The sequence below is a fragment of the Tenrec ecaudatus genome, chromosome 3 (assembly GCF_050624435.1).
Source record: "Tenrec ecaudatus isolate mTenEca1 chromosome 3, mTenEca1.hap1, whole genome shotgun sequence".
Lineage (NCBI taxonomy): Eukaryota > Metazoa > Chordata > Mammalia > Afrosoricida > Tenrecidae > Tenrec > Tenrec ecaudatus.
The window spans coordinates 218532076-218548910 of NC_134532.1; the positions used below are offsets into that span (position 1 = coordinate 218532076).

General features: G+C 39.7%; 1 protein-coding gene across 2 annotated transcripts; it reads right to left on the reverse strand.

Annotated features, from left to right (window-relative positions):
* Nucleotides 1–150: 150 nt before the first annotated feature.
* HAUS3 (HAUS augmin like complex subunit 3) lies at nucleotides 151–16410 on the reverse strand. Of its 2 annotated transcripts, none has more exons than XM_075544609.1 (5): nucleotides 16312–16410; nucleotides 13783–14833; nucleotides 12003–12442; nucleotides 10273–10501; nucleotides 151–1642 (listed from the first exon to the last, which is right to left on the reverse strand). In XM_075544609.1, the coding sequence occupies exons 2-5, from the start codon at nucleotides 14689–14691 to the stop codon at nucleotides 1409–1411; spliced, it is 1812 nt and encodes a 603-aa protein (XP_075400724.1). In that variant the 5' UTR covers nucleotides 14692–14833; nucleotides 16312–16410; the 3' UTR covers nucleotides 151–1408. The 2 variants fall into 2 exon arrangements, with proteins under 2 accessions (XP_075400724.1, XP_075400725.1); XM_075544610.1 differs by lacking the exon at nucleotides 16312–16410 and adding an exon at nucleotides 16152–16277.
* Between the last annotated feature and the right edge of the window lie 425 nt (nucleotides 16411–16835).

Below are 16835 nucleotides of genomic sequence, written 5' to 3' on the forward strand. Positions count from 1 at the left end.
TCTGAGGAAAGAAAAATTAAAAGTATATTCTCCGTCAGCAAGTAAATAGAAAAAAAATAAGCCACTCAAGTGAGAAGCAGCTGATAGTAAAATCTTACACATTTATTGCTATAAAATTGTCAAGTATATTAACACCTAATTAATATAAAACTTTAAATGTATAAATACAGTTAGAAAAAACATTTTTGTTCAATGGACTAAGAACATCAACAGGCCTCACCTTCTGACTATAATTCTGAATATAAGAGAAAAAGAAACACATTCAATGTCATTGAGTTGGTTCTGACTCATAGTCATCCCATAGGGCATCATAGAACTGCTCCTTAAGTTTACAAGACTCTTTATAGATGACAGCAGTTCCATAATGACCACCTATATTTTTAGTTTGGCATTCCCTGGTAAATGCAGGTATATATTTTAAAATAATGTCTTCTCTTTCTTCTGTAAAGTTCACGTTTAATACCATCATGTCTAAATTGGACTTCAGGAAGCATTTGAAACAATAACTGGTAAATAAGCTACTTTTAATTACTTTATACCAACATCAAGTGTTTTCTAATTGCTCAAATACTATGGTAGTCTCCTAAAAGAAATACAAGCCAATGTTTGCTTTGTCATTTCAGAGAAACTGAAAAAAAAAGAGCATCACACATCCTTCTAGCAATTCTTCAACGGAATTGTTTCATCTGGAGGCCACGCAGTGTTCAGTCACAGTAAAGGTAATTGTCTTGCAGAAGTTTGGAGTGCCCAGGACCTTATGCCTAAAAAGGACAATGGCCAGTGGAGTCCTGATTTTTTTCATGCTTTAAGTGGCCAGTGGAGTCCTGATTTTTTTTCATGCTTTAAGTAGAACATTAATTAATACAGCCTCAAATTTTATAGCTGGGAAGTATGGGGAAAGGTTGGTGGAGGGGTAGAATTTTACTTTATAGTCAGATACAAAGAAACCTGTCGTGTCACATATTTAAGGCCTACAAATTTAACAATGCCGGCGCAAACTTGTAAAAATATCTTCAGTATCTAAACAGTAGAAAATTTCTATTTCCCTCTATACATACATGGGAAAAAAGGGGGGTAAAGGAGAGGTATAACTAATTTTTAAAATATCTACATTACATAATAGTGCTTTTTCCTTGTAGATAAAAAATTACTATAACTAAGTAACTCATCCACTAAGTGCCAACAAGCAAATAAATGTTCAAGTCATAAAAAGTCTGAAACTTTGAACAAACATGTTCTATTAGGGGACAAAACAATCAGATATAATACTAGAGTTCATTAAATAAAATGTTCCATTGACCTTGAATTTTAAAATTGAGTGGTGTTGGATAGAATGTATTCTTATAGGTAAAACATTAAAACATGACATTCCAAATAAGGATAGTAAAGATTCAATTTTTAGTAGTTTTCAATCTTCAAGACCAACAGCTTTCATCTTTGACTGACTTTCTAAATTTTCCACAATCTCTTGCAGATAAGCTTCATTTTTAAAAAAATAGACATATAATTCTCTTTCCAATCGATGCAGTTTATTAGTTGCCAAAATTTTCCTTTTAGCCTTCACATCAGCAAGAATATCTGTGAGGAACTGATTTAACGTGTTCAGGTGAGACTCAACTTGACGAAACTGGTCCATGAGACCCTAAGGGAAGTAAATGAAAACACTTTCAATTCAAGAGCTTTATATTCATACCACCAGATTTCAAATGTAACTTACATGGCAAAACTCACAATGAGTTAATAACATTCCCATAATGATAACAATAAACTGCATTTAACAATCTATGATAAATTTAATACAAGTGATGCAGGATCAATTGCAACTTCTGAGAAGTCATCTTAAATTTTTAAACTCCTTTCTTAAAAGACTTGCTGTGTAGGACTGCAGGAGCATGAGGGGTAGTGAATTTGTTCCAAGGCAGCGCTGAACCTTCCAAAAGGTGCAATGAGCAAACTTAGCCGGTCGAGTTGAAAAAAAAAATGTAGACAAGAAATTATTATTGAAATTAAATAGTGGCAGGCATGTCTAAGTGATATTGAAGGCATCTGATTCCTTTACGAATTATGTTAGAGAGGAGATAGTAGCTAGTGGACAACAGACACTACTGGAATGGTGGTAGAGCCCTTACAAATCTGGCTAGACCAGAGCATGTACACTGGTACACATAGGAACTGGAAACACAGGGAATCCAGGACGGATGATCCCCTAAGGACCAGTGGTGAGAGTGGCGATACCAGGAGGGTAGGGTAGAGAGGGGGAACCAATTATAAGGATCTATATGTAACCTCCTCCCTAGGGGATGGACAACAGAAAAGTGGGTGAAGGGAGACATCAGACAGTGTAATATATGACAATATAATAATTTATTAATTATCAAGGTTCATGAGGGGGGGGTGAGTGGGGAGGGAGGGGGAAAATGAGGAGCTGATGCCAGGGGCTTACATGGAGAACAAATGTTTTGAGAATGATGACAGTAACGAATGTCCAAAGTGCTTTAGACAATTGATGTATGTATGGACGATGATGAGTTGTTATGAGCCCTAATAAAGTGATTTTTTTTAAATTGGTGGTAATACAAGGAAACAGTATCATCATGTTGGGAACCGTGGAAGGACTATGAGTGAAGACTATGGGCAGCAAAGTAATCAACTGCTTCCACACACCCCCCTCCAAAGGCCTGGTTTGACTATAATGTAAAAAATGAGGCTACGTACATTGTTTCATATTTTTTGTTAAACACTTGATATGTAAACTATTCTGCACATTCAAGTAGTTTTCCAAAATTATTGAATGCCTTTCCCAAGTGCCAAGCACTGTTTTAGAGACAAGACATACAAGAACAAACAACCTTTTCCCTCATGGAGTTTGCATTTAGCTAAATCAAATCTTGCCTTGGCCTAACCTCTCTTTGCTCCAGCCAGAGATACCAAGAAACCCTAAAAACAAAACAATTATCAATAAAAATATTTCACCTCAACAAATGCTCCATTATTCTTTTTCAAAGTTATAGCAAATAGATAAGACATTTAACAAAAAAATTCCAGAAGTACAGACTTAAATAATTCTTATTCTTATAAATGTAGCCCTACTAGACTCAATAAACTCAATAAATTCAAATTCCTAGCTTCTTAGAATTTAAAATAATGCATTAAAAAGTTTCCACAGCTTTCTAACGAAGTACTCTACTCTTACACATTTTCAGCCAGTTGATGTTTTCTGAAAATCTATGAATTACTTCAACTTTCCCACCACTTGTCTGCAGTCTGTCATATTTGTATGTTGCTGTGATGCTGGAAGCCAATGTCACTGGTATTTCAAAGGCCAGCAGGACCAACGTGAACATGTTTCAGCAGAGCTTCCTGTGGCTCCCCACTTCAGTGGAAGAAGCCGCTGAAAACCATATGCATACTTTTGAAGCATTTTCACATGCTGAAAGCCTGAACCAAGGAAGCAGAATATTGTAGGAGACACTGCACACAGATGGGTCCTCAGAGGTCTGAGGGGACTCAAAATGTGACTAAACAGATTATTTTTTTGAAGGAGAGCAGACCATGGTGAAATGCGTTGAATAAAGCCTGTGGGCGTGGAACCTTGGGGATCTTCATTTGTCAATGGTAAAGAAAAAAGCTGCAAAAATCTTATAATGTTTGGATGTTAGAATGTACAAAGTATGAATTTAGGAAAATTGGAGGGGGCTTAAAAATGAAATGGAATGCATAAAAAGATCGAGATCCTAGGCATTAGTAAATTGAAATGGACTGGTTTGGCCATTTTGAATCAGCAAATTTTATGATTTACTATTCTGGGAATAAGACAGTCAAGTGGAATGGCATGGTATTCATTGTCAGAAGAGATTTTGTTAAATCCATCATGAAGTACAACGCTTTCTGTGATAGGATTATATCTATCCACCTTCAAAGAAGTCCAATCAATACAACTATTATTCAATTTTATGCATCAGTCACAAAAGCTAGTACTGGAGACATATAAGAAGTAACCAGTGACTGCAGTTGGAAATTGATCAAACATGCCATCAGGATGCATTAATAGTTACTGGACACTGAAATGCAAAAGTATGAAACAAAGAAGAAGGGGCAGTAGTTGGAAAATATGGACTCGGTGACAGAAATGACACTGGAGATCACATGATAGAATTTTATAAAACCAAAGACTTGTACACAGAAAATATCTTTTTTCACCCACAGAAAAGGTGAGTGTACACATGGACTTCCCCAGATGAAGTACACAGAAATCAAACTGACTACATCTGTGAGAAGACACAATGGAGAACAAATGTTCTCCCACTGTGGATCTGTCCCACTGTGGAACAGATCATCAGTTGCTCATTTACGTTCAAAGATAAAGCTAAAAAAAATTAAAACAAGTCTACAGGAGCCAAAATACGGCCTTGAGTCTATCCCACCTGAATTTCAAGAAGATCTGACACAATGAACACTAATAACAGAAGACATGAAGAGCTGTGGAAGGACATCAGACCATCTTTCATGAAAAGCAAAAGGTTATTAAAAAGAAAGGAAAGATCAAAGTGGATGTCAAAAGGGACTCTGAAACTTATATTCATCATGGACTAGCTAAAGCAAGTGGAAGGATGAAGTCAAGGAGCTAAAACAATTTCAAAGGGCAGCTTGAGAAGACAAAGCCAAGTATTATAATGAAATGTGCAAGGACCTAGAATTAGAAAATCAAAAGGGAGGAAGGAACACAGTCAGAATATGTGAAACTGAAAGAACTCAGAAAAATTTAAGCCTCGAGTTGAAATATTGAAAGATTCTATGGGCAAAATATTGAGTGATGCAGGAACATTAAGAGAAGATGGAAAGAACACACAGAGTCACTGCACCAGAAAGAACTAGTCAACAGTTCACCATTTCAGAAGATAGTATATAAGAACCAATGATGCTGAAGGAAGAAGTTCGAACTGCACTGAATGCATTAGCCAATAACAAGTCTCCTGGAATTGAGAGAACCCATTGAAATGTTTCAGAAAGTGGAAGAGAGGTGACCCGACAGAATGTTCAAACTATAGAATGATATCATTGATATTGCACACAAATAAAATTTTGCTTAAGATCATCCAACAACGGCTCACAGCAATACATTAACGGTTGCTGCCAGAAGGTCATGTCAGATTTAGAAGAAAATATGGAACAAGGGATATCATTGCTGATGTCAGATGGATCTTGGCTGAAAGCAGAGATACCAGAAAGATATGTACTCCTATTTCCTTTACTATGCAAAGGCATCGGACTGTGTGCTCCATCACAGACTGTGGATGACCTTGAGAAGGAGAATTCTGGAACACTTCATTGTGCGCATTCAGAACTTGTACTCGGATCAAGAGGTAATAGTGTGAATAGATCAAGAAAATATTGCATGGTATAACATCAGCAAAGGTGAACATTGGGTTGTATCCTCACCATACTTGTTCAATCTATATGTTGAGCAAATCAACAGAGAAAGTGGTTTATATGAAGAAGAGTGTGACATCAGAATTGGAGGAAGGCTTACTAACAACCTGTGGTATGCAAATGACACAACCTTGCTTGCTGAAATTGAGGAGAAATTAAAGCACTTGCTCATGAAGACCAAGGATTGCAGCCTTCAGTATAGATTAAAAGTCAATATAAGGAAGACCAAAATCCTCACAATTGGACCAAAAGATAGCATCATAATAAATAGAGAAGAGATTGAAATTGTCAAGGATTTTCTCTTACTTGGATCCACAATAAAAGTTTATGGAAGCAACAGTCAAGAGATCCAAAGAGGTATTGCATTAGGTAAATCTGCTGCACAAGACCTCTTAAGGTGTGCCTGGCCCAAGCCATGGTATTTTCAATTGCATCACATGCATGTGAAAGCTGAACACTGAGTGGTAAGATTGTAAAAGAATTGATGCCTTTGACTTGTGTGTGGTGCTGCAGAAGAATCTTGAAAGTACCACAGACTGATAAAAGGACAAAGTGGTGTGAACAAGTAAATGTGGTGAAGAAAGCTGATGGTGCCCGGCTATCAAAAGAGATAGTGACTGGGGTCTTAAAGGCTTGAAGATAAACAAGCGGCCATCTAGCTCAGAAGCAACAAAGTCCACATGGAAGAACACACCAGCCTGAGTGAGCGAGTGGTCCCAAAGGGATCAGTTACCAGGCATCAAAGAACAAAAAATCATATCATTGACTGCACACCTCCATGATAGGATCGCTGAAGACAAATGGGTGCACAAGCAAATGTGGTGAAGAAAGCTGATGGTGCCCGGCTATCAAAAGAGATAGTGTCTGGGGTCTTAAAGGCTTGAAGGTGAACAAGCGGCCATCTAGCTCAGAAGCAAATAAGCCCACATGGAAGAAGCACACCGGCCAGTGCGATCACGAGGTGCCCAAGGGACCAGGTATAAGGCATCATGCAAAAAAAAAAAAAAGATGTAAGTGTGTGTATGTATGTGTATATATGTGTATATGTATATATGTATGTATATATATGTATATATATATCATATTAAATGAAGGGGGAAGTGCAGAGTGGAGACCCAAGGCCCAAGTGTCGACCAATGGAGATCCCCTCATAGAGGGGTTTAGGAGAGGAGATGGGTTAATTAGGGTGTGAGGTAGTATGGATGAAGAACACAGCTTTCCCCCGGATCCTGGATGCTTCCTCCCCCCAACTACCATGATCCGAATTCTACCTTGCAGGGCTGGATAGGACAGAGGCTGAACACTGGTGCATATGAGGGTTGGAGGTACAGGGAATCCAGGGTGGATGATAACTTCAGGACCAAGGGTGTGAGGGACGATGCTGGGAGAGTGGAGGGTGAGTGGGTTGGAAAGGGGGAATTGATTACAAGGATCCACATGTGACCTCTTCCCTGGGAGAGGGACAGCAGAGAAGGGGGGAAGGGAGACTCCGGATAGGGCAAGATATGACAAAACAACGATGTATAAATTACCAAGGGCATATGAGGGAGGGGGGAATGGGGAGGGAGGAGGGGAAAAAAAAGAGGACCTGATGCAAGGGGCTTAAGTGGAGAGCAAATGCCTTGAGAATGATTGGGGCAGGGAATGTATGGATGTGCTTTATACAATTGATGTATGTATATGTATGGATTGTGGTAAGAGTTGTATGAGTCCCTAATAAAATGTAAAAGAAGAAAAGAGAAAAAAAAAATATAATGGATCAGCACAAACTTCTTCCATTACAGTCTATGGTTTTATTGGGTATAACTTGTTGTACTATTCCCACTAGTGTTGAATTTATTAATGCATTAATCTAACAGAATTCCTTCCAAATTCTGCACCCATTCAATGCTGCATTAAGAAATTAAAAACAATAAATAGTAATTGAGCATAAAAAAAAAAAAAAAAAGGACAAAGTGATCTGTGCTGGAAGAAGTAAGGCCTCTAAGAGGCAAGGATGGCAAGACACTGTCTTACAGACTTTGGATATATTGTCAGGAGGGACCAGTGTCTGGAGAAGGACATCATACTTGGTAAAGTAGATGGTGGCAAAAGAGAGGAAGGCCCTCGATGAGATGGACAGACACGGTGCTGCATCAATGAACTCATGGGGTCACTGTGAGTCAGACACCTACCAACAACAGCCTCCACCTTCTAGCTTCCCAACATAGCCCGCCAGAACCAAAATCTCCTGAAGAGCGTGTTACAAATACAGGTTTCTTATCTCACTCCACACAGTTACTCAATCTCTGGGGACCGGCCTAGGAAGTTGCATTTGCAACAGGTTCCCAGGTGAATTTAATGTACAAAGTCAAGAATGACTTGTCATAAATTTAAGTTCCATGAGCAAAAACCAACTAAACAAAAAATCACTGCCATCAAGTTGATTCTGGCCCCTAGCAACCAATGAGATCAAAATAGAATTTCTCTTTGGGTATGTGAGCCTAGAAATCTTTCTGGGAGCAGAAAGCCTCATCCTTCTCTGGCAGACCAACTGGTGGATTTGGTCTGCTGACCCTGTGGTTCGCAGCCCACAGCCTAACTTGGAATCCCCTGTACCACCAGGGATCCTTCTAAGTTCCATAGAACGGTACTATTTTTTGAACCAAGTAATATCTAATATGTATATCTACATTTAGCATACTCCTTTAAGAAAAATCTGATGAACTTGATTATAGTTTTGATTATGAGATTACAATCTCATCTTTAATTTCAGTTAATAATGACCTTAAAATACAACTGCTATACCAGATACTGAAAAAAAAAAAGTTCTACTTCATTAATAAAGTCAATTGAAGAAAACATGCTATGGCCTCACTAATATGAAATAAACAAATACACAGAACACAAAAAACATTATAGCTTACTAAGGGTGGGGGTGAGGTACTGGGCTGATGTTAATGGTGTTAGAATAATTTGAAAAGATAGAGAGAATGCTTTCATAATCTGAACATAGTCAATGTCACTGAATTATACATGCAGAAATTGTTGAAAGGCAGATATTTTGTTGTGTGTATTTTCACCACAAAAAAATCAAACTAACCCACTGGAGATCCCCTCACAGAGGGGTTTAGGAGGAGATGGGTTAATTAGGGTGTGATGTAGTACCGATGAAGAACACAGCTTTCCCCCAGATCCTGGATGCTTCCTCCCCCCAACTACCATGATCCGAATTCTACCTTGCAGGGCTGGATAGGACAGAGGCTGTACACTGGTACATATGAGGGCTGGAGGCACAGGGAATCCAGGGTGGATGATACCTTCAGGACCAAGGGTGTGAGGGACAATGCTGGGAGAGTGGAGGGTGAGTAGGTTGGAAAGGGGGAACTGATTACAAGGATCCACATGTGACCTCTTCCCTGGGAGAGGGACAGCAGAGAAGGGGGGAAGGGAGACTCCGGATAGGGCAAGATATGACAAAATAACGATGTATAAATTACCAAGGGCACAAGAGGGAGGGGGGAAAGGGGAGGGAAAAAAAAAAAGAGGACCTGATGCAAGGGGCTTAAGTGGAGAGCAAATGCCTTGAGAATGATTTGGGCAGGGAATGTATGGATGTGCTTTATACAATTGATGTATGTATATGTATGGATTGTGGTAAAAGTTGTATGAGTCCCTAATAAAATGTAAAAAAAGAAAAGAGAAAAAAATGATTAGGGCAAAGACTGTACAGATGTGCTTTATACAATTGATGTATGTATATGTATGAATTGTGATAAGAATTGTATGAGCCCCAATAAATTGCTTAAAAAAAATCAAACTAACCATTTAAAAAATAATAAATTTTAAAGTATTAAGCCTCCAATGAATCCTTTATGACCATAGACCAGGGCTGCAAATAGTCTTGCTATCATGCAAAATGCATTGGAAAGTGGATTATTGTAGCTGCAGTTAGGTTAAAATTTAACTATCATTTGATCTCCCTTTGACTCATTTTAAATTTGTTCTAGTTTTTAATATTTTCTGCTTTCCTTTCAATTGAGGCTTTTATATTTTACTCCATTAATTATTGTTGAGTTTTCTGTAGTTCCTTTTTTGACTAGTTTTCTGTAAATGAAATCCAGGATAGGAATATCTATAGAGGCTGGAGGGAAATAGGGAGTTAACAACAATGAGTACAAGAAAGAAGAAAATGTTCTAAACTTGACTGTGGGGATGAATGTACAATTCTTCTCAATATGACTGAACTATTTAAATGTATGATATGTGAATCATACGTCAATAAAACTGTTACAAAAATTTTGAAAGTGTTTTATGCCTCACTATCTATAATACAATACTATGTAATAGAGAAAGCTATAAACAAACTACAGCTATATGTTTAGCAATATTAACCTCAAAACCTTAACGTTATGAAACAAGCAAGTTGCTGAAGAATCCATACAGTATAAAACCATGTTTATAAAGTTCAAAAACATATTTTAAAAAATAGTCTACAGTTATGTGTGGATAATCAGGCTATTAATAAAAGCAAGAAAATGGTAACATCAAGCATCAACCTAAGAAAGAAAATGCTATCGGTAAGGGTACACATGATTTTAAGTATGGGGGCCATCTTCTACTTATTAGATGAATGGGGAAAAAAATGCAGGGGTGGATGTTATGGTTTAATACTTAATATAAACGTGTGTGTCTGAAATATTTTAGAATTGCTTCCAATATATTTATATGTGAACAAAACCATAAGAAAACACACAGAAATTTTATATTAGCACAATATAATTGTGTTTCCTCATGTTCACATTTCATTTATGATACACATTATTTTCTAAAGATTTTATAATCCGTATGGTAAGCACTTACCTGATCAGTAAGCAAAAGCTGATTTCCTCCTTGATACAAAGTTTCACAAAGCATATCCACTCCATTATTCAGTTTAGACAGAAAGAAAGAGTATTCTTTAACAGATATTGCCAACTGATCTTGTAATACAGAAATATCCAGTTTCAGTTTCTCAGCGGCTTCCTCCAGGTTTCCATGGGTTCTGAACAGTTCTTTTTGTTTATTCTCTCCTTCTAGAAGTTGGTAGAGTCTAAAATGTGAAAATAAAAATTACTGGAAAATATTCCCAACTTAGAAGTTTACAAAATTATAATCCACTGTATTGTAATTAGGTGATATTTGGAAACAGCTAGACAGCACAAGAATCTGTCGGCTGCAGAACCAAGTAACTGGAACGATTCCAACTATACTGTATCAGTACAGAAATATATACACATCCTAACTTTTGCAAATAATGTCCAGTTCCCACATATCCAAAATTTTAGATATATAATTTTTGTCTTTAATTTCTACAAACTTACATATACTTAAAATCGTGTTTGAGAGAGATCATTCACACGCTTACATACAACCTAGGTCAAAGTTCTGATTCTACTTCATGTGACTTAGGGCAAATCAGTCTCTGAGGCTTAATAGTCTCACCTTAAAATAACTGTCTATCTCACAAGATTGGGGTGGGATGAAATTAAAATATAAAAAAGGAAACCATGATGAAACTACATAATTAATAATAAATGGCTACTATTTCAATCTTCTTATACATGAGATTTCAGAAAGCTTATAGAAAAATGGAATTGAAAGATAATGGAACTTTTCTATGAACTTTCACACCCCTTTTTATTTGGCTGATAAATCTTGATGAGCCGAGCCATAAGGCCACTTTAAAACCTCATCATTAGTAGCAGAAAAACTCTCTTATCCGATGAAACAAATAGAAAAATGACAGGAAAATGTGAGGAATCACATTAGAAGTATTTTTGTTTTTCAACAAGTTGCAAGACTTCATAAAATTGGTCCAAGGTCAAGGTTACTAATTATGGCCCTGTGGGATAGGACTACACAATTCTAGGAGGCACCATTCACATAGCTTGTGATACCAAATGGTACTCCCTGGAACTGAATGAGACAGATACTAGTCCAAGCTCCTTATCTTCTTAGAGGGAAAAAAAGGATTAAATGATTCTATTGTAGGTCCTAGGTAAATACTTGGAATTGGTTACCGATTTTTCAGGCCTTAGACTCAGTACCCATTTGCCAGCAATTTTTCAGACTTAGAGAAAAGAGCTGGGAAGTAGGAATCATTCTCACCAAGTCATCTGACAAAACAGAGACAAGAAGTACCTCTCGACTGGCACCTTTTCCAAAGACCGTCTGTCTCCTGCCCAGTTAATACCCACTATCTCAAGCTGTAGCTGCTAAACTTCTGCCCCAAATCTAAAATAACACCCAAATAATAGTGCCTAAAGGGATGTGAGTCTAAACTAATTTAAGAGCAAACATTTTGTATAAAAGAATAAGACTCTATACACACACACACACACACACACACGTCTTCCTTCTAGATCAAACATGAATGGAAAAAGAGAACAAAAATTTAAAGAGAAAAGAGGCAAACAGAAGTGAAAAAATAGAATTTAAAATCCAAAATAGGAGTGTAAATAATCTGTTAAATTTCCACAATTTTAGAAATCTGTTATTTTACAAACACAGAAGAAAACAATTAAGAGTACTTGGGAAATGATAAAGTATACCTATGAGTGGAATGATCGTTGGTAGCGATCGTATTTCTTGGGTTTATCTGCTGAGATACTGATGGGTCTTTTATCATTTCTAAGCGCTGGTGTAGCATCTTGTTACTTTGACTTAGTTCCTGAACCAAATTATCAAGTTGACGAAATATGTCCCCATGTCTTCTCAATTCAATTTCATACGCTAAATGTAGAAGTTCAAACGACGCCTTTTGTCTTATTAACTGATTTAAAACCAATTCTTGTCTTGCTGTGTAACAGTCTTGTTTAGCAATCTGGAGATCAAAGTCCCCCTTTACAACTGGCATATTCAATAACTGAGCATTCTCCTTCACCACAGCAGGCAAACTTTTGTTTTTCATATGAGTGATTTGTTCTTCAAGTTTCAGAATCTCACTGTTCAAGCTGGAAATTTTAACATCCAAATTTTCTTTGCCAACAGCCTAAACAAAGAAAACAATTACATTTCAAACTATAGATATAAACTTGAATTAGTTTTAAATTTATTTTCACTGTCCATTGTAGGGGATTAGATAGTATTTCCAATGAATAAAAATGGATTTTTAAATTATCATCAGCCAAAATACTAGAAAGATAAATGTACTGTTATGAACATTTCAAATCAAAATAATTAAGGAAAAATTGTGGGCTGAGTGAACTACTAAATTTTAATGCTATTACCATAAATAAGGTTCCTGGGTGGCAAAAGCAGCTTGCACTGGACCCCAAACTACAAACTGGCAGTTCAAACCTATCCATCAGACTACGGAAGAAGTAGCCGGTTACTTGCCTCTGTAACAATCACAGCCAGGAAAATGCTATGGAACAGCTCTAGTGTGCAATAATAAATGGGGCCACCATGAGTGGAAGATTGGACAAGACGTGTGTCTGGTTGTTGTGACTATAAACACATATATAAAGTAAAAGCTAACAAAATAGAGCTCTTGTCATATTTGTTTTTTACTTAATGAAACTGTTATCAGCACAACTACTCACTGAATAGAAACAAATCCTGGTTAAGTTAAATATAAAGTTAAAATAGAATTAGTCCTGAAGTTGTTCTTTTAGTCAGCTGTTCTTAGCACTTGAGTAGAATTATAGGACTTCTTATATTATTCCAAAGGTCTCATCACTTACAGTAACTAACTTAGTGATGGTGTTCAGTTTCAGAAGAGTGACATAAAGTGACTTCCAAAAGGTGGTAGGAAAATTCCATCATTCAATTCCACCACCCCCCCCCCCACACACACCCAACCCCTGAGCTTTTTGAAGACTCCTCCTATGTCAAGGTTACATAACCAAGAAACCAAGCTTTCCAAGAGAACATAGATAGCTACAAAACACCTATCCAGTCTCGATGAGGAATCAGGGTTCCAGTGTACTTTACTTAACTTGGACCTCTGACTGAATGAGGACCAAGTTCTGGTCAGGACAGACAGGAAAATCCCCAATGCACAACCAAAAGGCTAGTGACTCATCCATCACTAGAAAAGGACATTCCAATTCTGCCTGCATCTAAATTAACAGAAATTTCCAATTCAGACAGCAAATTCCTTTTGTTAAAATGTACTCAGTAATCTGTAATCTGTGTTGCAGGTTATAATTCATTTTTCTGCTGTCCATCCATTTAAAGATTTCTGTATTTAACAGAGGCCTACTCCAGCTAAGTCCTAATCAAAGAGAAAACAAGACAACATAATTTTACTTTCAAATGTCTATACCTCAATAATAGTATATCCTAACAACAATCACGCCACCAATCCCTCTAGCTTCGTGCACTCACCTTGCTGGTTAAGACATGAAGGTTCTCCTCAGTCCACTTTACACTTGATTTGAGGCCCAAATTGTTTGCTTTCAAATGAATTAACTGATGTTGAGCACAAATGTATGCCAGCTGCAGCCTCACCAGCTCTAGCCGTCTCTCCTCAAGGATTTCTTGATTATCACAAATAGATGGTGCCTGTATATCCAACAATTGAAAATGTTCTTCATTTGAACTTTCCACTACTTCATGTATCCCTGGGAAGAACTGTTGTTTGGTATATAAGGTCAGTGCTGTGGTGCTGTGCTCTTCTTGGCTGAGGTATTTTTCCAAGGAAAACTGAGATAAAAACACCAGTGGGTTTGTCCCTTGCCCTCCATCAGGAGGTTTGTAGAACATCATCAATTTTGCAACTCCATCTGTAAGTGCCTGAAGTTCATTACTGATTTTTGTGTTCACCACATTTAGAATTCCTTGACTCTGCTTCAGCTTTTTCATGGCCGCTTCTCCGGTAGCATGGAGCTTCAGGGACTTGTGGGTCACCACCGAAGCCCTCAGCTGGCACTGATTCCGCCGCTGAATTCTGAGGTTCTTCAATTTCTGCAACACTTGAACCTCCTCCTCCAATTTCTCCAGCTCTTTGCCATCCACTCGAGGTTTCTTCAGATTCAAAGGCTGGCAGGTTTTAAGAACTTCATCCAGTGCTGCTTCTTCAAGGATGGGCTGACCAGACTTTTGAAGGCGGCTGAAGGCTTGCAATTCTTCTTCAGACAATACGTTCTGTTCACTCACAGTTCCACAAAACCACTTCAAAAAGGACTTGTCTTCAGCAGTCTCAAACAACCAGTCAAAATCTCCTCCGTTTAGTGTATCAGCCTTGGGATAGCCAATTTTTTTTAAGACTTCCACGAACTCATGTCCACAACTCATGGTTTAACTACCCCAATTTTTAAAGAACAGATACTGATTGACTTGATGGTGTTATGGTTTAGAAAGCAATCAATAAAACTAACCTTACATTAAGTCCACAGAGAAAGGGGAAAAATATTTTTAGAATTTTTAAATCTTTTACCTAGGAGGGAGGGAAAAAACAAGTATTAGACCACAAAATAAGGCCAATGCATTTTATTTTTAATGTACAAGAGTGTCACATGATATCTGGGAACCATCTAACTGAAATGTCTGATGAAGAAATGTGGGCATTGGGCTGCTAACTCCAAGATCAGCAGTTTGGAACCACCCACCACTCTGTGGGAGAAAGATGCTGCTTTCTACTCTTGCAAAAAGTTACCGTCTCGAGAACCTGCAGGAGCAGTTCTACCCTGTCCTCTTTGGGTCGCTGTAAGTTGGAATCTACACAGATGGCAGTGAGTTTGTTTTTTGGTTAGTACTCGCCGATGAGGAACATTATGGTGGTGCAGTGGGTTAAGCCTTGGGGTGCTAGATGAAAGGCTGCGGGTCTGAATGCATCAGTGGCGCCGAGGAAGAGAGATGTGGCAGTCTGTTTTCATGAAAGCATGTCTGTCCTGATGGCTCTTCGATAAGAAACTCTTACGATTTCCCAAAGAGCCCTGGGTCTAAACTACATGCGATTTCCCCTGAACAGTTCAGCTTTCCATTCAAAGTGGATGATTTCCAAACCAATCCAAGCCGGACCTTGGCCCATGGGCCTCTCTCCCTGCCCGCCTAACTCAGAAAATGGACCTAAATATGGCCTTAAAAAAAAGGCATTTACTTCAGTGTCCCCATTATCCCTCGTCCTCCCCATACACCCCCCAGGAAAACCAAGGTCGAGATCCGAACGACCTAAACCCAACCCACTGTCGGCCAGTGGAGTCCGACCCCCACAGCACAGCGTGAGCTGGCCGCACCGGGTTTCGGTAAAGACGTCTTCCCGGGCGCAGAGCGGCTGGCGGGTCTCAACGACCACCTTTCGGTTAGCATCCCAAAGCTTAAACCAGTGCGCCCCCGACCCCTTCCGATGGTGAGCCTTAGGGATAAGCAGCGTGGGCTCCACCACGACCAGGCCTCACAGCCACCGAATCAACATTCCTCAGGCGCAACGCCGAAGGTTGACAAGAGACTCGAGTGCGCGACCTCCGGGAGCGGCGACAAGTCCCACTGAAGGATAACCGCGAATGCACCCTCTTCGGACAACACGGCTAGTTAGTTGGTTGGTTGGTTTGGGTGGAATCTGGTGAGGCTCGCCTGCGCGGGGGTAAAACACATTCTCCCGCTGTCGGCTCCCCGCGTCGGCGCCGACACTCAGAAGCTCACATCCACCGCCTCGGGACCCTCGCCTTAGCATCTCAGCGCCCCCGCCGCCCCCCGCTCGGGCACTCGGCCTCACGACGACCCCGGTGGGGGACGCCCTCGCCCCGGCACCTCACCCCTCAGGACAGCGAGCGGCTCCTCCCGAGCCTGAAGGGAGGCCATCCCGGACGCGGGGAAAGAATGGCGACAGGGCGTGAAGGTGGGCATCACTACCACTCCCGTCCCGCCTCCCCACACTTAGCGACGCCCGTAGCTGCCTAGGCCGGCCCCGCTCACCTCAGATGGCTCCCGCGCGCGTTCCCACAGGAGCCCTCCGCCCTCCGAGCCTCGCGCGCCTCGCAATGCCTCACGGGAGCGCCGTGAGGTAACGCCCCCTCCCGGGGCCGCGCGCACGCGCAGAGGGCTGAAGCCGGATTGCGAGTCTGCGCATGCGTGGTATAGGAAGCCCCGGAGACTCGCAGGGGCTGGCTTGAGGGTGGGGCTATACAATGGCTCCGCCTCCGACAAAAGGACGGGAAACGCAGAGGAGGACCAGGAAGCGAGCTGGTCTTGGGTACGGATAGCCTGGCGATTACCCACCCACCATGGTATTTTCGATCACTATATCATATGCACGTTGATGATAGATACGGGTGATCGAAGATTAATTCATGCATTTGAATTATGGTGTTGGTGAAGAATATTGAAAATACCACGGACTGCCAGAAGAAACAAATCTGTCTTGGAAAATGTATAGCCAGAATGCCCCTTAGAAACGACAGTGCAGGGAGCCTTTGTCTTGTGTGCTTTGGACATGTTCT